The sequence below is a fragment of the Oryctolagus cuniculus genome, chromosome 7, assembly GCF_051225735.1.
Source record: "Oryctolagus cuniculus isolate XC-2025 breed Fujian yellow rabbit chromosome 7, ASM5122573v1, whole genome shotgun sequence".
Classification (NCBI taxonomy): Eukaryota; Metazoa; Chordata; class Mammalia; order Lagomorpha; family Leporidae; genus Oryctolagus; species Oryctolagus cuniculus.
In genome coordinates this window covers 122476118-122502463 of record NC_142873.1, presented here as the reverse complement: position 1 = coordinate 122502463, position 26346 = coordinate 122476118, and the positions used below count along the sequence as shown (strand labels likewise).

General features: G+C 38.6%; 1 protein-coding gene across 1 annotated transcript; it reads left to right on the top strand.

Moving 5' to 3' along the window:
* Positions 1-3: 3 nt before the first annotated feature.
* C7H1orf185 (chromosome 7 C1orf185 homolog) lies at positions 4-24547 on the top strand. The gene is made up of 5 exons (XM_089300709.1): positions 4-19; positions 4101-4206; positions 7840-7975; positions 22241-22277; positions 24153-24547. The coding sequence occupies exons 1-5, from the start codon at positions 4-6 to the stop codon at positions 24545-24547; spliced, it is 690 nt and encodes a 229-aa protein (XP_089156835.1).
* The last annotated feature ends 1799 nt before the right edge of the window (positions 24548-26346 follow it).

Here is a 26346-nt window from a genome sequence, read left to right as displayed (position 1 = left end):
CCCATGGCTTCATCTAGTGGTAAGGGAAACCTGGATACGTAGGCTAGCTTTTTGCCTGGGAAGAAGAGGAAAACATACTTGGACAAACAGTTAACAATTTCTTTCTGTGTTCTGGAAGAACTTGTATGAGATAAGAAATACTTGAATCATGGGTATTCAGTAGAAATTTTAAAGTTGTTGGGACCTACTATTTTCTTTGGGGGAAGTGTTGTTTTTTGCTGATTTAATTTAATGGATATATGTTCATTTAGGTTTTCTATTTATTTTTGAGTCACTTTTTGTAAGTCACTTTTTTAGCTGTATGTTTTATGTTAGTTTTGAAATACATTAGAATAAATTTATTGAAAGTATTCTCTTTTAACCTTTGTTATATCTGTAATTATATTATTTTATCATTTTTAATATTCTCCCTTAAGCTTTTGATTTTTTAATTTGATTAATCTTGCTAGAGATTTGTCAGTTTTACTAGTCTTTACCAAGAATCTTGATTTTTATTTCATTAATTTCTGTTATTATTTCCTTGCTCTACTTTCTTTGGGTTTACTTTGCTGATATTTTTCAACTTATACTATGTCCATTTTTTTTCAATCTTGTTTTCTAACACATAGTTTTGGGCTATCCATTTCCCTTACATTCCAACTGTTTTTACTGAATGGATTTATACATAATACTTTTATTATTGCCTTGTTCTGTGCTTTTTCTAATTTCCATTGATTTACTCTTTAATGAATGAGGTTTTTTTAAAGATTGATTTATTATTTTGAATGAGCTACAGAAAGGAAGAGACAAAGATCTTCATCCACTGGTTCACTCCCCAGATGGCTGCAATGGCCAGGGCTGGGCCAGATCAAAAACAGAAGCCAGGAGTCTTTTCTGGATCTCCCATGTAGGTGGCAGGGGCCCAGGTACTTAGGCTGTTATCTGCTGCTTTTCCCAGGTTATTAGCAGGGAGCTGGATTGGAAATGGAGCAGCTAAGACCTGAACTGATGCCCATATGGAATGCTAACATCACAGGTGGCAGCTTAACCCACTGCACCAACTGCCTGCCCCAGAATGAGTGTTTTATAGTGTGATTTTAAATTTCCACAAGCTTGGGAGTTTTCCACAGGATATATTTTAGGTTATTAATTTGAAAATTTTGTTGTTGGAAGAGAATGTGGTATGTATTATAATTCCATAAAAAAAATCTGTATCTTGCTTGATAACCTGATATACACATACTAAGTTTGAGATGTTCTCCATTTATTAGTTATGAATTTTTGCAACATTATCTTATTTATTCCTTACTGCAATTATGTGAGATAGTATGCCTTCCATTTTTCAAGTGATAACATTAAGATCCAACAATATAATAAATAACATTTCCAATTTCACAGATCCAGTTAGGCTTAATCCAACCAAAGCAGACATCACTTATAAACAAGCAATGTGAACAACTTTAGGTCCTGGTTATGAGTAATCAAAAAATAAAGCAGGACTTTATAGTACTGTAAGTACTGCAAAATATAAAATCCTTGGTATAGATACATGATAATTCAAGTTTTATATATGTACATATAAATACACATATTTATATATATGTATATATATAAATTTGGCAGTGATAAGTTCTCAGGCAATGTTTACCTTTTGTCTTGCCTGTATTTTTCTATCAATCTTCCTTTGTCTTTATTTGCTCCAGTAGGATACGTATTGCATATATTATATATAACATATAAATATATGCTAGATAGATAAACAGACTGAGGAAGAGAGACCTACAAAGGCAATAAAGATGTAGACAGAGAAATGGGAGGAAGACCAAGTGAATATAGAATACAGACACCAGGGAAAGAGAAAGAAAATTCCATAGTGGGCTGGTTTGTGTTTTTTTACCATTGATCACCTTACAAGTAGAAGTTATGAGGAAGTAGAAATTTGTATTTTAAGAATTTTGACTATAAATGGTAATGGAAGAATCAGCTGTAAGCTGGAGCACACTGTGGGTGAATGGTGAGTTTTGTTTATTTTCAGACTACAGTCATAATGAAGCTTAAGACTTAAGCCTGGCTAACTGTTTCTTAAATTTTTTTAAGACTTGGAGGCCAGACCCACCAATTCTTTTTTTAAAACATTTTTTTGATTTGTGGGTCTAGCATTGTGGCATAGTGGGTTAAGCCATTGCCTGTGACACTAGCATCCCTTATGAGCACCCTCATGGCCTGAGAAAAGCAGCAGCAGATGGCCCACACACTTAGGCCTTTGCTACTTATGTGAAGAACCGGATGAAGCTCCTGGCTTCTGGCTTCGGTCTGGCCCAGCCCTGTTCATTTCGGCCATCTAGGGAGTGAACCATTGAATGCAAGTTCTCTCTCTATCTCTCCCTATCTCTTTAACTCTGACTTTCAAATAAATAAATAAATAAATCCTTAAAATAATTTTTTTTATTTGTTTGAGAGGCAGAGAGACTTAGAGAGAGACAGAGAAGGCTCCCATCTTCTGGTTCATTCCCACATTGCCTGCAATAGTTGGGGCTGGGCTGGGGACAAGGCCAAAGCTGGGAGCTGGAAACACAATCCAGGTCTTTGAGCCATTCCTTTTTTTTTTTTTTTTTTTTACAGGCAGAGTTAGATAGAGAGAGAGAGAGACAGAGAGAAAGGTCTTCCTTTTTCCATTGGTTACCCCCCAAATGGCTGCTGTGGCCAGCACGCTGCGCCGATCCAAAGCCAGGAGCCAGGTGCTTCCTCCTGGTCTCCCAAGCAGGTGCAGGGCCCAAGCACTTGGGCCATCCTCCACTGCACTTCCGGCCACAGCAGAGAGCTGGCCTGGAAGAGGGGCAACCAGGACAGAATCTGGCGCCCCAACCAGGACTAGAACCCGGGGTACCGGAGCCGCAGGCAGAGGATTATCCTAGTGAGCTGTGGCGCCGGCTATGAGCCACCAATTCTTAACAAGAATTTGCAATAGAAAATTTCCAGGCAATATTAACTTTTAAAAAAATCTCTCCCTTTCCTTTAAAAATATTTTATTTATTTTATTTTATATGAAAGAGAAAGAGATCTTCCAACCACTGGTTTGCTCCCCCAAATGCTCACAACAGCCAAGGCTGGGCCAGGCTAACACCAGGATCCAGGAACTCCATCCAGGTCTCCCATGAGGTTGACAGCGAATCAAGTACTTGAGCCATCATCTGGTGCCTCCTAGAGTATACTTTAACAAGTAGCTATATTGGAAGCAGAGAAGCCAGGACTTGAACCAGGCTCTCCAATACGAGATGCAGATGTCCCAAGCAGAATATTTTTTTCCAAGATTTATTTATTTATTTATTTGAAAGGCAGAGTTACCAAGAGGCAAGGCAGAAAGAGACAGAGAGTCTTCCATCCACTGGTTCATTCCTCAGCTGCCACGCTGGCCAGAGCTGAGCCAAGCAAAGCCAGGAGATAGGAGCTTCTTCCAAGTCTCCCACACGGATACAGGGGCCCAAGGACTTGGGACATCTACTCCAAGCAGAGTCCATCCACTGCACCAAATGGCTGTCCCCCTCTGCCCTGTTTTTCTATAGGTCTTCCTATGTCTTCATTTTATACTTATTCTATTATAACATCTATAATACTTTTTATTTACACTTTTTTTCTTACATATATGTCCATACTACTAAGCAATGTACTCATACTTCCTAAGGTGAAGAACCTCTTGTTATTCATGTTTTCAATACTAGCATAAGCATAATGCCTATCATTCAATCATCAAATATTTAGTTTTTAAGTAGCCAGTCATTATTCCAAATTCTCTTTTTAATAAGATTTATTTTATTTATTTGAAAGACTGAGAGAGTAGAAAACCAAACCAAAAGAGAAGGAGATGGAAACCGTGCAAAACCAAAACCTAGGTTTCAAATACTAGCAGGGGCAAAGAAATGTGCCTTGAGCCTTTACTCTGCGGGAAGCCCTGTGTAATTCCCGAACTCAGGGTCGGAATTGCACAGGAATCGAATTCAGCCTCCCACTCTCTTGGTTAACGTCTTAACGATGATATTTAACATATTATATAATATAAATTAATTTTACCTAGAGAATAAAAATAAATGTGTGAAATAATCTTTTATAATTGATTCGTATAGGTTTTTTTAACCACTTAACCTATTTTCTGGCTGCTGGCGCTGTCAGTTTGGGAATCGGTTTCTTTGCTTTGGCATCAGCTTTGTGGTTCCTGATTTGCAAACGAAGGTAAGATTTATTAGAATTTTTGTTCAGCTTATTTTTCTTTTAAAAATCCAATGAAGGACTTTTTAAAATAGTATCAAGCATAAATAACTATACTAGTAGATTCTGTAATCTGGGATTTGGTTTCAGTTGTTTTGGGCAGGGAGGGAAGCAATACAGGTTTTAAAGAAGAAGGAAAAGGGCTGGCGCCGCGGCTCACTTGGCTAATCCTCCACCTGCGGTGCCAGCACCCCGGGTTCCAGTCCTGGTTGGGGCACCAGATTCTGTCCTGGTTGCTCCTCCTCTTCCAGTCCGGCTCTCTACTGTGGCCCAGGAAGGCAGTGGAGGATGGCCCAAGTCCTTGGGCCCTGCACCCGCATGGGAGACCAGGAGGAGGCACCTGGCTCCTGGCCATTTGGGGGGTGAACCAATAGAAGGCAGACCTTTCTGTCTCTCTCTCTCTCACTAACTCTGCCTGTAAAAAAAAAGAAGAAGGAAAAGAACTAGAATAAAATGAGGTATTTAAAAAAAAAACTTTAGGAAAGTAAACTTAGAAAATAAGTTTATTTTGGTGAGAAAATTTTTGAAATCCTTTCAAGTGCCTCCATATAATAGCAATCATTATGCATTAAAATTTTGAGGAATAACAAGACTTACTCTACTTTCTAGAAGACATGGGCTTAAGTATAAGGCTAGATAATTTAAAAAGTTCAACTCCCAACCTAGAGGTTAAAAACATTACTGAGAGATGAGGTGAGCATTTAGCCTAGCAGTTAAGATGCCAGTTAGGATGTCCATATCCCTTATTGGAATGCCTGGGTCCGAGTTCCAGCTCTAGTCCAGATTCCAGCCTCCTGCTACTGCAGCCTCTGGGAAGTTGCAGGGGATAGTTAAATAGTTAGATCTCTGCCACCCATGTGGGAGGCCTAGGTTGATTTCCAGATTCCTGGCTCCAACCTAGCATCCCCAGCCCTGGCTATTGTGGGCATCTGGTCAGTGAGCAAGCAAATGAAATATCTCTGTTTCTCCCTCTCCTTCTCTTTCTCTATCTCTCCCTGTCTCTCAAATAAATGAAAATAAATCTTTTTAAAAACCAACCATATTACTAAAGAGAAAGGCACTCTTTCTTTAGGGACTATTTAAGAAAAGAGCTGGGCCAGTGTTGTGGTGCAGCAAGTTAAGCTGCTGCCTGCAATGCCAGCATCCAGCATGAGCACTGGTTCAAGTCCTGGCTCTTCCACTTCCATTCAAACACTCTGCTAATGTGCCTGGAAAAGCAGCCACAGCTGGCCAAGTGCTAGGGCCCCTGCCACCCATGTGGAAGAGCATGATGGAGTTCTAGGATCTTGGCCTCAGCCTGGCCCAGTCCCAGCTGTTGGAGGCCATTTGGGAAATGAATCAGTAGATGGAAGAGCTCTCTGTCTCTCTTTCTCTCTCTTCCTCCCCTTCTCCCTCCCTCTATATCCATCTATCTCTGCCTTTCAAATAAATAAATAAATCTCTTTTTAAAAAATAAGAACTTAAGAAATGCTCTGGTATAGTCTAAAATAGTCTCTTGATGGAAACAGAAAAAAAAAGATTGACATTTTAGTTCCTTTCAACTCTAATATTTGATGTTTCTAATTATATAATTAATTCAATATTTGTGTTGTCTGATGTTTACAAGATGTAAATTTTAACATGATCTTCTCAAATGGCCACAACAGCCATGTCTTGGCCAGGATAAAGCCAGGAACCATGAACACCACTTTGGTCTCCCACATTGGTGACAGGGGCCCAAGCACTTGGGCCGTCTGGCACTGCCTTCCCAGAAGCAGGTAGCTGGATTAGAAGTGGGGTAATATGGACTCAAACCAGCACTCCCAAACAGGAGTGTCATGGCTTAACCCACTGTGTCACAATGACACCCTTTCTCCCCATTGCTTTTACCAGAAGGACAAAATGACATGCCTTTTAAGGCCCTACATTGTCTGCCTATGCATGATCCTCAATTTAATCCCCCCCTTAACCTCTTGATTTCTGTCTTTCTCCTACATTGTTCTAATCTGGCCACTGGATCTTTATTTATTTGATATTTTCTGTGCTTGGAATGTTGTTACCTACACTTCCCCCCTCTTGCACCAAACTCTACCTAATAACTAATACTGTATCTCCAGATTGCCCAGGTCAATCATCTTTTCCTCAGGAGAGCCGCCTTTGACTTTTCTAACCAGATTCATTTCCCTTGTTACTCTCCTCAATAGCACTTTCCACGTTGGTAATTTTTCTTTTTCTTGTGATTAGTCTATTAATATCTATCTTCCTTACTAGTGTTTAAGCTCCATGAGAGCAATGACAGTTCCATAAGGGTACCTGTGCTTTTTTTCTTCCACCACTATAAAAATACACAGAAGGGCCCCTCAAGAAATTTGTGGAACAATGGAATTAAAAGGTAAGTGTATATTGGTGCAAAAATTTTTTGAAAATCATCCATAATTTTTTCATAATGTACACTTTCATGAACTTTTTGAAATCCCCCTTGTATACATGAATTTCGGATTTTTTTGCAGTAAAATAAGCTTGTCATTTTTTTTTAGAAGCAGAGTGAGATAGAGGAACAGAGACAGAGAGAGAAAGGACCAAAGCCAGGAGCTAGGAATTCAACCCAAATAACCCACGTGGGTGGCAGAAATCAACTACTAGAGCCGTAGTGGTTGCCTCCCAGGGTCTGCATTAACAGGAACCTGAGTCTGGAGCCAGAGCCCAGATTCAAACTCAGATATATAATGTAGAATGCTTTATAGTTAAAATCACACAGTATGTAGCCTTCTCAAGTTAGCTTCTTTCACTTAATATGCACTTAAGTTTTTTCCTTGTCTTTTCATTATTTGGTAGATCATTTTTTCTTAGTGCTAAATAATATTACATTTTATAGAAGTGTTGTTTTTCAAATGTTTATGTTTATAATGACCATTTGAAACTACATTCCCTTATACCTATCTTTCTTTGATCAGCTGACATTTTATTTGAGCTTCATTGTTTTTTGTTTGTTTGTTTGTTTGTTTTTGACAGGCAGAGTGGATAGTGAGAGAGAGAGACAGAGAGAAAGGTCTTCCTTTTTCTGTTGGGTCACCCTCCAATGGCTGCTGCGGCCGGTGCACCGTGCTGATCCGATGGCAGGAGCCAGGTACTTATCCTGGTCTCCCATGGAGTGCAGGGCCCAAGCACTTGGGCCATCCTCCACTGCACTCCCGGGCCACAGCAGAGAGCTGGCCTGGAAGAGGGGCAACCAGGACAGAATCCGGCGCCCCGACTGGGACTAGAACCCGGTGTGCCGGCACCACAAGGCGGAGGATTAGCCTAGTGAGCCACGGCGCCGGCCTCATTGTTCTTAATTATATAATAACCAGAAAGAAATAGTTCAAAGATTTGTTATTAATATTCAAACTGAAACTATTAACCCTGCATAAGTAGCCTAATTATCTTCTATAAATAAAACAGGTAGCTTAATTTATGTTACATGAGTAAAATAGGTGTAATGAAATCTAACATGTGAGAAGAAAAAAAAATGCTATAATATACTTATTCTGATTTTTAAACCTTGATGTATAAATAGTGGAAATATTTAATTGACTTATAACTCATGTTTAACAATAATCTCTATAAACTGTTTTTCAGAGAAATATTTCAAAATTCCAAATTTAAAGCAACTGATGAGAGATGCAGGCAAAAACAATCAAAGGCAAAGATTAAATCTCATTCTCAGTGTGTTTTTATCTCTCGAAATTTTCATACTGGAAGATTCCAATTACAGGTAGAACATAATATTTCATAGCTATCTTTTCAAATAATTTCTTTTGATACTATGTCATTAGCATTGTTATCTTTAAATTTGATGGACAGAATATCTACTATTAATTTTTGAAAAATTAATGCAGAACTAAGTGTAAATTACCCAAACTAATTAAAATTTACACAATAGAAAAACTATATATAATATTTCTCCATATCATTAGCCCAAGAACCTACATTCTCCATATTGGTGGTATTATTAGGGATGAAGCTAAGTGGCATAAGAAAAACTGATCATGATGTGTGAACTTTTTGATGCAATGTTGGATTTGATTTGTTAATGTTTTGTTGAGAATTTTTGCATCTATGTTCATCAAGATATTGGTCTGTAGTTTTCTTTTTATATTGTGTCTGTTTTGGTTTTGGTGTCAGAATGATGCTGGCCTCATTTTAAAAGTTCCAAGTTTCTAATATTTTGGAATAGTTTGAAAAGTATTTCAGTTACTTGTTCTTAAAATGTCATAAAATTCGGAGGCTCTTTAATTGTGACAAAGATACTAATATCAAATAGGGGAAATCGTGGGAAGGGTAAACGGGAGCTCCTTATATTACTATCTCACAAAAATAAAAGGCTAAAAAAGAGATTAAATATTTAGTCTGGAAAAATATCAAAGCTTAATTGCATAACTTAACTATTTTTAAAAGTTTTATGTTATAATCAGTTTAAAAAGTAATTAAGGAAAATCTGTGCAATCATCTTCTTGAGCATCATAATCAGAAGCTGATTTTGAATCAATGATTTGCATCTGCACTCAGAATTTTTGACTATTAAATAAATATTATGTTTATTTGTCAAACAAAAAAAAACTATTCTGAAATAAAGTGCTAAAAAAAGAAAAACTGAAAGCACAATTATCAAGCGTGTCAGAGGAAAGAAATTTGGAAATAATACATGCTCAGATAGTTTATCCAAACCAACTAATTAAAATTAAATTCAATTTGACAAGAATATATTAAGCCATTATTATAATCAAAATGCTGGGGCCCCCTGTTGGCGATAGTAAGATGTGGCCCTTACATTCAAAGTGCCTGTGTAGTACAAGTGAGAAAGGTGGACACACTATTCAGTGTCTTATGTGGTAGGTGTCAAAACAGTGCTATGTGGACAAAGAAAAACTAGGTAGAATCACTAGAAATTTAAAATGATGGTATAGCTAAGCAAAACAAATACTTTAGTGATCCCGTAGCATTAATAGAAACAAACTGATAAGATGCCAAAGTTTTACTATACAACCTGAGTTGTTTTTTTGGTTTTTTGTTTTGTTTTGTTTTTGTTTTTGTTTTTGTTTTTGACAGGCAGAGTGGATAGTGAGAGAGAGAGAGACAGAGAGAAAAGTCTTCCATTTGCCGTTGGTTCACCCTCCAATGGCCGCCACGGCTGGCGCACTGCGGCCGGCGCACCGCGCTGATCTGAAGGCAGGAGCCAGGTGCTCCTCCTGGTCTCCCATGCAGGTGCAGGGCCCAAGCACTTGGGCCATCCTCCACTGCACTCCCTGGCCACAGCAAAGAGCTGGCCTGGAAGAGGAGCAACCGGGACAGAATCCGGTGCCCCGACCGGGACTAGAACCTGGTGTGCCGGCGCCGCTAGGCGGAGGATTATCCTATTGAGCCATGGTGCCGGCCACAACCTGAGTTTTGAACTCAAGTTGAACTCAGTATCTCTTCATTTGTTTAATAAACATTATTGAGTGGCAGCACTAGTTTTGCCAATTAGATTACATAAACAAATAAGATAAGAGCCTAGCACTAGAAGAGCCCCAAGTTATTAGAAGAGAAAAATATGCAAACCAATAAATAGAACCTAATGTGATGACAGTTCACCAAGTTGCAGAAGTGCAGACAAGGGAGGCCTAATTAAGGGGAGCTTCAGAGAAATGACATTTTTAATTGTTCTGAGAAATGATTAGAATTATGCCAAGAGGAAAGAGAGTAAAGGACATTTTATGTTCAAAGATTTGTAGCTACAAAAGGAAACAACATGTCCAAAGAAGATATTACAGTATTTGGCGCCTGGAATTCATTGAAGGGATTAGCAGAAAAATATGCTGGAGATGAGATTGTAATGAGCCTCTTTTGCACTCTTAAGGATTTTGAATTTTACCCCATAAGCTTTCCAAATCTACTGGAGGCATTACAGTATTACGGTCAAGAGCATAGACTGTAGAACCAGATCACACAGGTTTGAAAACTGGCTTTACCATACTAGCTGTATAATGCTAGAGACGTCACTTAACTTCCCTTTTCTCAATTTCCTCATCTTCAAGATGAGGATGTTGTTACCTCTATAGATTTGTTGTGAGATTAAATGAATTTGTATGTGAAAATCATTGAGAGTAGTGTTTGGGACATAGTGAACACTAATCAATATGTTATTAGTATTACTGGAAGGTTTCAAGCAGGCATAGGTAAAGATCAACTCATAGCTAAAATTTTCAAATGAAGGAAAATATAGAGATTGCATTGCAATATATGTCTTTAACACTAATTTAATGAAAACCCGTCACATTTTACTAGTACTAGTGATTTACTGATTCCATCATATTTAATGGTGGATACATACAAATAGACAATTACAAAAATATGAGTGCAATTTTAATTAGTTTGTTTATTATTCATTCAGCAAATATGGAGAGGAGCTTTCAAAAGTTTGTAGGAAAATGGAATTTAAAGATAGTTGGGATTCTCTGTGAGCTTTCTGAAGCCCCTTATATGCCAAGAATTGTTCTAGGCAATTGGGAATTTGGGGATGAATGAAGGGGACAATAGTCCTGCTTTTGTGGAATTTATAGTATAATGGGAGAGATGAACAATATACAAGGAAACACAAAACAATATTCAGAATTCTGTTCTTAATTTTTAATTGAAAAAAATCGGTACATTTATATATACATCATTAACAACATGTTTTGAAATATGTGTACATTGTGGAATGATTAAATTGAGCTAATTAGCATATGCATTACTTTATATACTTTTTTTGTGGCAAGAACACCTAAAATCTACTCTTAGCAACTTTCAAGAATATATTGTTGTCAACTATAGTCACCATATTGTACAATAGATCTCTTGAGCTTATTCCTCCTGTATAACTGAATTTTTTTTATTCTTTGACTGTCTCCTCACTCCCAACCCCAGCCCTGGTATCTATCCATCATTCCTTTTTTTTTAAGTTTTATTTATTTGAAAGTCAGAATTAAGGGGGAGGCAGGGGAGAAATCTTCCATCTGCTGGTTCACTCCCCAAAAGAGTCAGGCCAGATTGAAGCTAGGACCCAGGGCTTCTTCTGAGAGCCAGGAGCTTCTTCCAAGTCTCCCACGTGGGTGCAGGGGCCCCAGCACTTGGACCATGCTCCGCTGCTTTTCCAGTGCATTAGCAGGAATGTGGATCTTAAGTGGAGCAGCTGGGACTCGAACCAGTGCCCATATGGGATGCTGGTGTCATGGGTGACAGCTTTACCAGCTGTCCCAAAATGCTGGCCTGGTATTTCACCATTCTACACTGTGCTTCTATAAGTTCTACATTTTTGGATTCCACATATGAGTGAGATCATGCAATAATTGTCTTTACGTGTGTGGCTCCTATTTTATTAACATAATGTTCATCCATGTTGTTGCAAATGACAGTGTTCCTCCCTCTTTAAGGCTATTATTCAGGATTTTTGATAGCCAGTGATAGGAGCCCCACTCAAAACACAATAAGGAAGAAAATATAAAAATAAAATAATGCTGACCTCAGTCACAATACTATTTTTCTTATCTCAATTTCTGCCTCTGTATTGACCATACAAACTTCTGTGCCGCAGAAGAATGAAAATTACAACCAAAAACATAGTTTAATATAATAAAGAACTATAATTTGATTTTTTATAAAAGTTTTTAAGATATATTTAATTTATCTGGAAGGCAAAGTTAGAGAGAGAGAGAGAGAGGGAATCTTCTATCACAGGTTCACTCCCCAAATGGCCACAACAGCCAGGGCTAGACAAAGCCGAATCCAGGAGCAGGAGCCAGGAACCTCATCTGGTCTCTCATGTGGGTGCAGGTATCCAAAGACTTAGGCCATCTTCCACTGCTTTCCTAAGCACATTAGCTGGGAGCTGGATCAGAAGTGGAGCAGCCAGAACTTGAACCAGTGCCCATATGGGATACAGCATTGCAAGTGGTGGCTTAACCTATTATGCCACAATGCTGGTCCTTTTAAAAAGATTTTATTGTGAAATATTGCACGCATACAGAAAAATAAACACATACACAATTTAAAGAATTATAAATGGAGTTTTTTTATCTTTACAGTATTTCCATGTCTGTTATGGATTCCTGGAGAATATATGTTGCTGTATGTTTTTTTTTCTTTTTTTCTTTTTTTTTCTTTTATTGACAGGCAGAGTAAGACAGTAAGAAAGAGAGAGACAGAGAGAAAGGTCTTCCTTTTTCCGTTGGTTCACCCTCCAAATGGCTGCTGTGTCCTGTGCACTGTGCCGATCCGAAGCCAGGAGCCAGGTGCTTCCTCCTGGTCTCCCATGGGGTGCAGGGCCCAAGCACTTGGGCCATCCTCCACTGCCTTCCCGGGCCACAGCACAGAGCTGGATTGGAAGAGGAGCAACTGGGACAGAACCCGGTGCCCCAACCAGGACTAGACCCAGGGGTGCCGGTGCTGCAGGTGGAGGATTAGCCAAGTGAGCCATGCACCGGCCTGCTGTATGTTTTTGAACTCCATATCTAATCTTCCTTTTTTATGCAGTATTATATTTCTGAGATTCATCCAGGTTGATGCACATAGCCACAGTTCATTATTGCTACTGTTATTTGGTATTCTATTGTACAAATAGAATTTAATGTGTTTGACATGTGGGTTGCTTTTAGTTGTTTCTTTAGGAAACTTGTATAAACATTATATTTACTAGGAAATTGCTGAGCCATGGAATATGTACATGTTCAACAATATTAAATAATTTCAAATTATCTTCCAAAATAGCTGTATTAATATACATTCCCCTTAAGACATGCGTAAGTGCTTCATATCTTCAATAAATATTGATATTTTTAGCCTAAAGTTTTGACAATCCAATGAGCATTTAATGGTATCTCACTATTGTTTTTTTAAAAAATAGATTTTTTTTTAAGTCAGTTTAGGCTTGCAGCAAAACTGAGCATAAAGTAGAGGTCCTATGTATCCCTTGACATGCACAGACTTCCCCACTGTCTACATCCTTCACCAGTGTCCATTCATTAGAGCTGATAAACTCACATTGACACATAATAATCCCTACTTTACATCAAAGGTCACTATTTTTTTAAAAAAAGATTTATTTATTTATTTATTTGAAAGAGTTACAGAGAGAGGAGAGGCAGAGAGAGGTCTTCCATCCACTGGTTCACTACCCAGATAGCCGCAATGGCCAGAGATGTGCCCATCCAAAGTCAGGAGCCAGGAGCTTCTTCTGGGTCTCCCATGTGAGTGCAGGAGCCCAAAGACTTGGGTCATCTTCTACTGCTTTCACAGGCCATAACAGAGAGCAGGATCAGAAGTGGAGCAGCCGGGACTTGAACTGACACCCATGCAGGATGCTTGCACTGCAGGCAGTGGCTTTACTCGCTACACCACAGGGCCAGCCCCAAAGGTCACTCTTGATATGATGTATTCTTTTTTTTTTTTTTTTTTTGACAGGCAGAGTGGACAGTGAGAGAGAGAGAGAGAGACAGAGAGAGAAAGGTCTTCCTTTTGCCGTTGGTTCACCCTCCAATGGCCGCCGCTGCAGCCGGCGCACCGGGCTGATCCGATGGCAGGAGCCAGGATCCAGGTGCTTTTCCTGGTCTCCCATGGGGTGCAGGGCCCAAGCACCTGGGCCATCCTCCACTGCACTCCCTGGCCACAGCAGAGAGCTGGCCTGGAAGAGGGGCAACCGGGACAGAATCCGGCGCCCCAACCGGGACTAGAACCCGGTGTGCCGGCGCCGCAAGGTGGAGGATTAGCCTATTGAGCCACGGCGCCGGCCTTATATGATGTATTCTGTGACAAATGTATAATGATATGAATCCACCATTATGGTATCACCACCAGTATAGGATTGTTTTACTGTCCTAAAAATCCTTCCTACTCCTCCAATTCATAGTTTCTTACACCTTAACCCATGGCAACCACTGATTGCTTTTCTGTTTCCACGATTTTCGCCTTTTTCAGAACGTCATGAAGTTGTAATCATATAACATGCAGCCTTTTCAGATTGGTTCCTTGCACTTAGAAATGTGCATTTAAATCTCTTCGTGTCTTTTTATGGCTTGATAGCCCACTTCTTTTTAGTGCTGAATAACATCTATTATATAGATATACCACAATTTGTTTATCCATTCACTATGGAAAAAACCCTTAGTGCTTTGAAAGTTTTGGTAATTATAAATAAAGCTGCCATATACATTTGTGTGGAGATATTTGTGTAGACCTGAGGAGTTTTCAGCTCATTAGGATAAATACCAGGCCGGCGCCGCAGCTCACTAGGCTAATCCTCGCCTTGCGGCGCCGGCACACCAGGTTCTAGTCCCGGTCAGGGCACCGGATTCTGTCTCGGTTGCCCCTCTTCCAGGCCAGCTCTCTGCTGTGGCCAGGGAGTGCAGTGGAGGATGGCCCAGGTGCTTGGGCCCTGCACCCCATGGGAGACCAGGAAAAGCACCTGGCTCCTGGCTCCTGCCATCGGATCAGCGCGGTGCGCCGGCCGCAGCGCGCCAGCCGCGGCGGCCATTGGAGAGTGAACCAACGGCAAAGGAAGACCTTTCTCTGTCTCTCTCTCTCACTGTCCACTCTGCCTGTCAAAAAGAAAAAAAAAAGGATAAATACCAGAAAACATGATCACTGCATCCTATGGTAAGAGTGTGCAATTTTATAAGAAACTGCTAAATTATCCCAATGTAGCTGTGTCAGTTTGCATTCTCACTAGCAATGCACAGAGTGCCTGTTGCTCCACATCCTCTCCATCATTTTGTGCTGTCAGTGCTTGGGATTTTCACCATTTATTCTAATAAATATCTTCTTATTTTAATTTGTGTTTTTCTAATGACACATGATGTTGAGCATGTTGGTATCTTCTTATTTTAGTGGTATCTTATGTTAAGTTGCATTTTTCTAGTGATACATGATGTTGAGAATGTTTTCATATTATTACTTGACATTTGTGGATCTTTTCTGGTGTGATATATGTTTATTTCTTTTGCTTATTTTTAATTGTGTTATTCATTTTCTTATCATTGAGATTTTAATAATCCTTTGTGTATTTTGAATACATAGTCCATTATCATATCAGATGTCTTTTGCCAATATTTTTTCCAAGTCTGTGACTTATCATTCTCTTGATATCACATTATAATTTCAATTTGTATTTTTCTGGTAACAAATGAAATGATTGTTTTTTCTGAAGTTCATTGGCCACTATGGTTTCATCTTATGTAAAATACCTGTTACCTTTTACTGCCAGATTATCTTTTTTTTTTTTTACAGTGCTTTGAAAGAGTCCCTTTTTTTTGGACTATACCTAATCCTTTTTTCAGTTTTATTGATTTAATATCTTAAGCCATTTCTGTGGTTTTTCTTTGTTTTATTTTATGGTATGTTTTGATGAATAAAAATTCTTTGATTTTTTTTTTGGCAGAGTTAGACAGTGAGAGAGAGAGAGAGAGAGAGAGAAAGGTCTTCCTTTTTCCATTGGTTCACCCCCTAAATGGCCGCCACACCGGCGTGCTGCGCTGATCCGAAGCCGGGAGCCAGGTGCCTCCTCCTGGTCTCCCATGCAGGTGCAGGGCCCAAGCACTTGGGCCATCCTCCACTGCCTTCCTGGGCCACAGCAGAGTTGGACTGGAAGAGGAGCAACCAGGACAGAATCCGGCGCCCCAACTGGGACTAGAACCCGGTGTGCCGGCGCTGCAGGCGGAGGATTAGCCAAGTGAGCCCCGGCACCGTCCATTTCTTTGATTTTTAATGTACCCTAATTTCCAGCCTGTTCCTTAATCATTTATTTTTTAATCTATTCCAAAGTTAGAAATATGTTCTTCTGTATTGTTGTCTAAAAATTTATGGTTTTGGCTACGTAGGTCTTTAACTCATCCAAAATGGATTTTCATATTTAGTGTATACATAAATCCTGTTATAATTTTTCTGTGTGTTTTCCTACTGTCCACTAGTATTTACTAAAAACTCTTTTGTGATTTTGAGGGGAACTTCGCCACAGTTGCAGATCAATGTGAAAAAACTAATTATTTGCAATGTTCAGTCTTCTAATCCATGAACACATTATGTCTGCATTTATAGGTGTTATCTTTAAATATGTTTCAATAAAGCTTTATGACTACATAAAAGCCTTGCACATCTTACATTAGCTTTTTTACTGAAAAATTGATATGTTTGTGCTTTTTGATATGACTTAAGTGGATTTTTTATTTTCAAATAATATTAGATTTATAGGCAGTTACAAAGATAATACAGAATTCTCTTATATTCTTCATTCAGTTTCTCCCAGTTTTAAAATCTTAAGTGACATTTGTTAAAACCCAGGAACATTACTGGTACATTACTATTAAATAAACTCCAGACTATATTTTTTTATACAAATGTACAATAGTACCCTATTACCCACTGGGAATACATTCCAAGACCCCCCCCCCAGAAGATGCTCAAAACCATGAATAGTACTGAACCCCATATAAACTATTTCCCCCAAGAATACCTACTATGATAAAATTTAACTTTTAAACCAGGCTTAATAAGAGATTAATAATAACTAATAATAAAATAGAATAATTATAAGAATATACCATAATAAATGTCATATGAGTATATTTCTCAAAATATTGTGTGGCCGCCCTACTTCTTCCTGTGGTGACGTGAGGTAATGCAATGCCTACATGCTGAAGTGAGGTGAATGATATAAGCATTGTGTGATATTGCCTTAGACTACTATTGTAAGCAGTACTTGAACACAGGCACTGTGATACCTTGACAGTTGTTCTGTAACCATAATGGCTACTAAATGCCTAAAGGCTGGGTAGCATGGACTCATACAGTATGGATAAATTGGACAAAGGGATGTTTTGTGTCCCCACATGAGGTTTCATCACACTGTTCACAATGGCCCACAAGTCCTGTTTTTGCTATGTCAAGACCTAATACAGGACACTACATTGCATTTGTCTCCCTGGTTTGCTCTCCTCTGTTACTGTATCTCAGTCTCTCTTGTTTTACCTGATCTTTAAATTTTGAGATATTATTGGTCATGTATTTTGTAAGATCTCCCTCAATTTGACTTTGTCCAGTGTTTTTCTCATTATTACACTGGAGTTATGACTTTGGGGGAAGAATATGACTGCAGTCATATTGATAAGATTTTTTAATTATAAATGTATTTTAAATTATACATTTAAAAAATAATATATGTAGGGATGGGTATTTAGCATAATGGTTAAGATACCCATTAAGATACTCATGTCCCAAATTGCAGTGCCTGGAATTGAGTCCTGGTTCCTGCTCCCAATTCCGGCTTCTTGAGAATGCAGACCTTGGGAGGCAGCAGGTGATGTTTCAAGTAATTGGGTCCCTGCCACTCACACCAGAGACCTGGATTGTCCTCCCATCTCCTGTGTTTGATCTGGACCCAGATTTGGCTGTAGCAGGCATTTGGAGAGTGAACCAGCAGTTGGGAGTTCTGTCTGCCTGTCTCTGTCTCTTTGCCTCCCAAATTAAAAATAATTGTCTGTAGATGGTTCAAGAACTTGGGTCCCTGACACCCATATGGGAGATCTGGCTTGAGTTCCAAACTCCTAGTTTCAGCTTGGCCATTGTGGCCATTGGGAGTGAACCAGCAGAGGGAAGAGTTCTCTCTCTTGTCTGTTTTCCTGGCCCTCTTTACCTCTCTCTCTTTCTCTCAAAAAAAAAAAAAAAAAAAAAAAAAAAGCCACTAGAAAAGAATTGCAGGGGAATTTTTATGAGGTACTGATTTTCAGTTTAGGATGATAAAAAGGGTTCCGGTGATATATGGTGGTGATGGCTGCATAGCAATGTGAATATGTTTGATGCCACTGAACAATATCTACTTAAAATTGGCTTAAATGGTGATTTTTTGTGATGTATATTTTATTGCAATGTTAAAAAGGACTGGGCTGGCACTGTAGTGTAGCAGATAAAGCCTCTACCTATAGTGCTGGCATCCCACATGGGCACTGGTTCAAGTCCCAGGTGCTCCATTTCCGATTCAGCTCTCCATTATGACCTGGGAAATCAGTAGAAGATGGCTCAAGTCCTTGGGCCCCTGCACCTGTGCGGGAGACCCAGAAGAAGCTCCTGGCTCCTGGCTTTGGATCAGCTCAGTCTCTGTTTTCTGTTGTATTGATTTCTGCTCTTATTTGCATTATTTTCCTGAGCTCAGCTTTTTAATAAATTAGCTCTACCCAATTCAAAGGGATCAGTAACCATTGCCCACCAAGAGTAACCTCTTTGGGGGCATGTGGTACAACAGGTTAAACTCCCATCTGTGATGCTGGCATCCCATAGGGGCATCACTTCAATTCCCAGCTGCTTCACTTCCAACTCAGTTCCCTGTTAATGCACCTGAGAAAGCAGCAGAAGATGGTCCTAGTGTTTGAACCCCTGTGCTCATCTCAGCACAGATTGAAGATCTCTTTATCTCTTTATCTCACCCTCTCTCTCTAACTTTGCCTTTCAAATAAATAATCTTAAGGAGAAAAAAAGAAAAGACAAGTAACTTCCTGCATCATAATAGGAAGGAGCAAAGGTTGTGATAAGGGAACAAAAATACCTAGATTTTCCTCTGATAAACAAGAAGAATGGGAAGAACTCTTCTTAAGTTTGCTATGTTCAATGGATGTGTGGAATGATAGTAGGAATAAAAGATCAAATACTTATAATTTTCCCTAGGGTAGTGAAAATAACTGTAGCTAATGTAGTAGAAAGAGAACCAGAGAGTGCAGTGCGGTAAGACATTGTTTGGGACACCTACATCTCATATCACAGTGCCTGGGTTCAAGTCTCAGCTCTGCTTCCAATTCCAGTTTCCTGCTAATATATACCGAGAGATGCAGCAGATGATGGCTCAAGTATCTGAGTTCCTCTCACCCACATGGGAGACCTGGACTGACTTCAGCCTGGTCCACTCTAGCTGTTGTGGGCATGAACCAGAGGATGGAAGTCTTCTGTCATTCTGTGTCTCTCTGTCTTGCAAATAGATTTTTTTAAATAAATAAATAGGAAGAGAACCAAGAGGTATCTCAATAGCCTTGTAGAGAAAATAAATTTAAGAGGGCCAGCGCCGCCGTGGCACAGGAGGTTAATCCTCCGCCTACGGCACCAGCATCCCATATGGGTGCCAGTTCTAGTCCTGGCTGCTCCTCTTCCAATCCAGCTCTCTGCTGTGGCCTGGGAAAGCAGTAGAAGATCCTTGGGTCCCTGCACCCGTGTGGGAGACCAGTAAGAAGCACCTAACTCCTGCCTGCAGATCGGTGCAGCTCCGGCCATTGCAGCCATTTGGAGAGTGAACCAGCAGATGGAAGACCTTTCTCGCTGTCTCTCCCTCTCACTGTCTGTAACTCTAATAAATAAAATCTTTAAAAAAAAAAAATATTTAAGAGGCAGGAGTTATGAACCATATATGTGAAGTGTATATGTGTGTGTGTATGTGTGTTTTCTGAACCATATGAGAGTTTTTTTCTTTTATTCCTTAATACTTTTGTGTACATCCTAAGAATTAGGAAATTCTCTTGCATTGCTAGAATGTAGTTTTAAAATTCAGGAAATCCAATATTGATTCAATATTTTCATATAATCTACAGTCCTTATTTTTGTCTATTTTTTCAATAATGTCCTTTATAGAATTTTTTCTCTCTAGTACACAATCCAGTTCAAAATCACATTTGCATTTAGTTGTCATGTCTCTTCAGTCTTTTTAAGTCTCAGGCAGTTCCTCAACCTTTCTTTGTCTTTTTTAATGTTGGCAGTACTTTATAAATAATAAACTGCTCCTCGGTTTGGCTTTTCACATCTGAAGGCATACAATATTTGTTTATCCTTAACTTGTGATTTCAGTTTGATCACACAATCGAGATAGGGTCTGTTTTTGCCCCACTGCACTCTTTCTTATTTCCCTTGGATTCATAAGCAGTCTGTGTGTTCACACTGAAATCTTGCAAATAACCTTCCCTTTATCAAACTTCACTTTCTACGTATAGAAATTATTCTTACCTAAACTAATCTTTACTGAACTATAGCAAAATAATGATTTTCCAACTCCAACACTCCATTGTCACTTGACTTTCTACTGTAACAGTCTCTCCCTTTTTCTTCATGCTGCGTATTATCAATATGGATTCAAGGATCTCCATTTTATTCTGTGGGAAGTACTATTATCATTATCTTAATGCTCAAATTTTACCAAATTTATCAGTAGGAACTCCTTCAAGTTTGCTCCTTTGTCTTTTTGATATGTTCCCTCCATTGAGTCCTTCCTTCCTTGCTGATATATAGCATCATTTCTAATAGCTGAAAGAATATTCATTGTACTGATATCTATAATGCATTCAATTATTTCCTTATTGTTAGAATTTTAGATTGAAGGTTTTAAACGTGTTAAACAATATCAGATGAATATTCTGGTAACTGAATATTGACACAAAACCAAAATTATTTACTTGGTGTAGTATGTTCCTAAAAATAGATTTGTTAAAATTTCCTCCAAAATATTGCTACCTTTATTTACATGTGTATAAGAAAGTCCATATTATCTATCCTTGGTTTAGATAGAATTTTAATATTGGGCCATACCTGGTCATTCCCAGACCAGTAATAATCAGCATTAGTTGGGGAGCCCATTAGAAATGGAGAATCTCACACTGAGCCCACGCAGGCTCAATGAGTCAGAACATTCATTTTAACCAGCTCCCAGGGTTATTTGTGGGCACATTAAAGTCAAAGAAGCAATATTATAATACACTTTGTACAAGAGTTTCAAAAGGAATCCAGGCAAGGTAAGTTCAAGAAGCCCATCAGGAATTATTAGTAAAAGGTAAAAATGACAAGTTTGCTTTGAGAAGAATGTTTGTGTGTTAGAACACACATATGTATTCTAAGCAAGTCTTTTTGGGACTCAGGGCAATGCAGTCAAGACAGAACATTTACACATTTCCTCCAGAACACAACAGATTATTATCTCTTCAGTTTCATCTTCTCCCACTCCATCCCAAACCCCCTCGACACCAGCCCATTGTTTCTCTAGTAGTCTAAGGAAAATCTGAATTAGAATCACTTATAGAGTGTGTTCCAGTGCATACTGTCAAGCCCTCCTCCCAAAATACCTGTTTCAGAAGGATCTGATACTGACTCTCCTCATTTTAGTTCAAGAATCAGTTTTTTAAAAAGATTTATTTATTTGAAAGGGAGAGAGAGAGGGAGAGGGAGAGGGAGAGGGAGAGAGAGAGAGAGAGGAGAGAGAAGAGAGAGATCTTCTATCTGCTAGTTCACTCCCCAAATAGTTGCAATGGCCAGGCCTGGGCCAGACCAAAGCCAGGAGCCAGGAGCTTCATCCAGGTCTCCCACATGGGTGCAAAGAAAGGCCCAGGTCATTAGCAAGAAGCACAGCTGGACTTGAACCAGCACCCATATGGGATGCTGGTGTCACAGGCGGTAGCTTAACTCTACACCACAACTCTGGCACCAATAATCAATATTTTAACAAGCACACCAGGTGATCCTGATGCTCTAAATCTGAGAACTGTCACACTACTGCACTTAAGTCCCAGACCACATCTTCCCAGACCGCATCACATGTTTTCTTTGCTATAGAAGAATATTCCCATTTTTATAAAAGGCCTTCAGTAAGGATTCACTTTCTTGCTAGTTAGTAAATGTTAAATGAGTAAGCCTAGGAATTCTAATTTTTTTAGCTCTATCTAGTTCTCCAAGTTAGTGGGGTCAGAGAGAAGACACTTGTTTGAATCTTTGGATTCCCAGTCCTGGAGACTGCCTTCTTGAACCAATCCAAATCCTTTTCAGATGATACCTCAACACTTTTCCTTTTCCAGCAGTTTATTTGGTGAAATTCATATTGTGAGGAAACATTTTCCAGCTAAAATTTATAGTGTTAAAACTTATTACTGAGCTAAATATGTAAATCAAATATATATTTTAAAATTACATAAAACTGTTAAGTTTTTAAAATACAAATAACTTTTTTATATAGGAGGAGCAAAGAAAACAGGAAGCAGCACGTTTAAAAGGTATTTTTCTCATCAGTTTATTAGAAGAAATCTTAACTGATAACAGTTTGTGGCTGTAAAGAATCGAGAACTAACTGAAATGTCATTTAACTATGTCAAAGCCATGCAGATTTAAGTAAAACATTATTAGTAGGTGATGACCTTTTTTTAAGAAAAACAAACTGGCACTGTCATATTTTAAGTTAAAATGTGAAATTAAAATTTTTTTCTTATGTGTGCTAACTGGTACCATATAGAAATGCTTAAGGATCAAAAGACATGAGTTTTTAATGTAACCCTATATTGCATGTATCATAGTACCTCAAAACATTACCACCTACATAATTTTAGAAATGCCAACTATAAAATATAAGATATTCAAAATATCTTTTAAAATTAATGTACAAAATAGAATAATACATATTTTTAGATATTCTTAAAAGTGATATTTTCTAAAACTTAACAATTTTAAATATCAAATGTGCAGCCTAAATAATATAATGAGAAAAACATGAGACCTAGAGTAATGAAAGTCTGGATTGAAATCCATTTATTTTAATTAATTAATTTATTTGAAAGGCAGAGTTACAGAGAGGCAGGGGCAGAGAGAGAGAGAGATCTTCCATCTGTTGGTTCACTCCCAAAATGGCCCCTACAGCCAAGCTGGGCCGATCCAAAGCCAGGAGCTTCTTCCGGGTCTCCCATGCATGTGCAGGGGCCCAAGCACTTGGGCCATCTTCTGTTGCTTTCCCAGGCCATAGCAGAGAGCAGGATTGGAAGAGCAGCAGCCGGTACTCAAACCAGCGCCCATATGGGATGTCAGCACTGCAGGCAGTGGCTTTAGCTGCTACACCACAGCATAGGCCTCAGAAATCCATTTTTATTTCATTTGTGATAGGTCATTTCTCTAAGTCTCAGTTTCTTCTTTTGTGAAGTGATGCTAACAATAATTACCTTGAAGAATCATTGAGAGTATAAATGAGACAAGGGAGTATGTCAAAATGCTTTGTAAACTGTAAGGCTCTAAAGGCATGTTAGTTATTTAGGCTATAAAACCCACCCAAAGGTCGTTTCCACTGGATATCAAACATTTTTAATTTGCTTGTTCAAAGAGACATATATTTTTTAAATTGGTTTTTTGAAAATAAAGTAGTACTTAAATATAAATGGTTAAGAAACTACCTATCTTCTGGTTGATAAGTGTTGAAAAGAAAATTTCTTAGGTCAATTAAATTTAGCAAAGTTTATTTGAGCAAAGGAAAACAGAAACTAAAATTATTATAATTGAGCAGCTCATAAAACCAGAGCAGGTTCTGGGAACTCCAACGAACATTATGATCAGACAGCATTTACAGAAAAATGAAGGCAAGAAATAGAAAACAACTTAATTGACTATAGCCAAATCAGTCAAGCTGTCAATTAGTTACAGGGCTTACAGCCTAATCAGTTAACTGGCTGTACGGCCTTCCACGACCAGCCAAAGCTCATTTACTGCGATTAAAATTTATATTGGTTTGGTCATTTGTGCCTAATGTAGGAGCCTAGTCCAAATCAATGGCTTCTTACAATTTTATTTAACTTAAGGAACATTCCAGAACTGAGATGTCTAGCTTAAGGAACATTCCAGAACTGAGAGGTCTAACCTAATTAGATTTTTTTCCCTGTTAAAAACATATGGCTTTTATTTAGGCTAGAATTTTACTCTTGGTTATCACGAAAATATTACTACTTCCCAAGTATACATTGAATTGTTTAGATGATAGTAGCAACTCAGAATTTCTTTATTCTGTTCATTGTAATCCTAAATAATCTGAATTGATTTTTTTAAATGTTGCCTTTTAATTAAAATTTGGCTCATGAATATTTAATATTCATAATGAATCTGATTTTTTGCAGCAATTAAAGGTCACTCTAAAGATGAATTCCACCTTGCAACACAAAAGGGTCTTTGTCAGCCCCCAGAGAGTAGCTCCACAACAAATGGCAGCAGTGTTACATTAAGCTTGTCAACTTTACCATCTGATTCTTACTACAGCCAAAGTATAGAAGCAGCTGATGACTGGTTTTCTGATGATTCCCTAGTGCAAAAGAGCTCGCCAAAGCCTCTTCTCAGGGAACCTCTAATGGAAAAAGTATTTTCATATCTATCTTCCTTTTCAAAGGAAGATTGTACTGAAAACGTCATGAATATTACACTATATGATGATCAAAAAGAGGAAAGCATTAAGGAAATATTTTCACAAAGAAACTCAGAGGTTGAAATACAAAACCTTCAACATAATATTGAATGACTTTTCTTTGGAAACCGTATGTACACTGACATCAGGTAAAGTTAAAACTGAATTACTACCCATTGAATCTCCTAACATGTTCATGCTAATACTGCTTTTCCTGTACTTTACCATGGAGTGGTCCCACTTACCTTGCTAGTTCTTATTTCTAGAAACAAAGGAAGAACTAAAGGGATATCATGAACATTAAGCTTAACCCCATGTATGTCATCAAAAGACAATAAATAATAGGAATATACCTCAATATACAGGAGAAATACTTGAAGAAATCTTTAGCACAAATACAATATATTTTTGAATAAAACATCCACAACATTTCCTTATGCTTTGGACGTTTTCAATTTTATTTCAGTGTGGGTAAGGCTGGATAGAATACCTCCATCAGTTTTTCTGAATTTCAAACAAACAAATCGCCTTCAGATCTTAACATGTCATGCTTTTGGTAAACAATATAATTTGCTCCTACAGGGGAACTTAGAACACTGCAAAAAATCCAGAAAATAATCTTCTTTTCTCCTTCCTATCTCAGAATGGTCCCCCAACCCTCATACCACTATGATGAAAATAATTCATAGGCACCTGACTCAAGCTAGGTGAGTCGTGAGTCAGTTTCTCTCCAGTCTGAGAAACCTTTGGTCAAATTTCTATTGATGCTTCTGAGGGATTTTTGACACCTACATGTAATTAATCTTTTTTTCCTTTTTCCTAAATCCCCTTAATAATTAATCCCTTTGTTCTTTCTCTTGGGAAAAATGATTAATTACTGAATTAACAAAGCATAATGCCATCTTTTGTTTTTGTTTTAAAGATTTATTTATTTTATTTGAAAAGCAGAGTTACAGAGAGAGAGAGCTCTTCCATCTGCTGGTTCATTCCCCAAATGGCTGCAACAGCCAGGGCTGGGCCAGGCCAAAGCCAAGAGCCAGAAGCTTCTTCCAGGTCTCCCACATGGGTAGAGGGACCCAAGCACTTGGGCTCTCCTCTGCTGATTTCCCAGGTGCATTAACAGGGAGCTGGATCAGAAATGGAGCAGCCAGCATTTGAACCAGCACTTATATAGGATGCCAGCATTGCAGGCAATGGCTTAACCCACTATCGTCAGCCCCCATCTTCTGTTCTTAAATTATTCATACCAAGGCCTGTCCATCTCTTGCCAGAAGATAAATTATATACATTACAATAAATGCAAAGGGGCTTGTCTCAAATAATATGAGAGCATTATCCAGGCCTATGGTTTCTCACCAGAGAGACTGTGAGAGGGAGTTAACTCTCTCTCTCTCTTTCTCTCTCTCCCTAAACCTAAGTAAGCTACTTCAGCTCTAGATCTGTAAGGAGTAGTCAAAATCAAAATTTTAATCAGTCTCTATCTCTTGGTACCCTGAAATTTCATCTTACTGACCATCCCAGAGAAGAGTATTATCTCTAATTTTGGTAAGGTTCTAAAACTTCCCTAGGAATTTGGAATTGGAGATAAGAAATTCGAGGATTGGTCTGACTAGTCTCTGGAATAGAGGAAATTTAAACTGGGAGCTGCAGGCTCCCATGTCCCATTGTATAGCTTAGGAAGGAGAAGCAGCAGATCTGCCATGAGAGAGCAGTGAAATATTGGCAAGTGCAAAGTGGAGATGAGAGATCAGGATAGCATGATTCCCAGCCGTCTACCCTTGTTCCAGCCCTTTGTGAAGCATGGCTGTAATCCCTGCCCCACACTTGGTGAGCTATCCTTGTATCCTAATTATAAATGCCCCTTTTTGTTTAAGCTGGCAAGATTTGATTTCTATTACTGGCCATTGTACCTG

Bases quoted from the DNA above. Each gene is read 5' to 3' on its own strand.
- C7H1orf185 (XM_089300709.1), top strand. The intron at 4,207-7,839 runs GTAAGATTTATT...ACTGTTTTTCAG, and splicing joins TTCCTGATTTGCAAACGAAG to AGAAATATTTCAAAATTCCA. The intron at 7,976-22,240 runs GTAGAACATAAT...TTTTTTATATAG, and splicing joins CTGGAAGATTCCAATTACAG to GAGGAGCAAAGAAAACAGGA.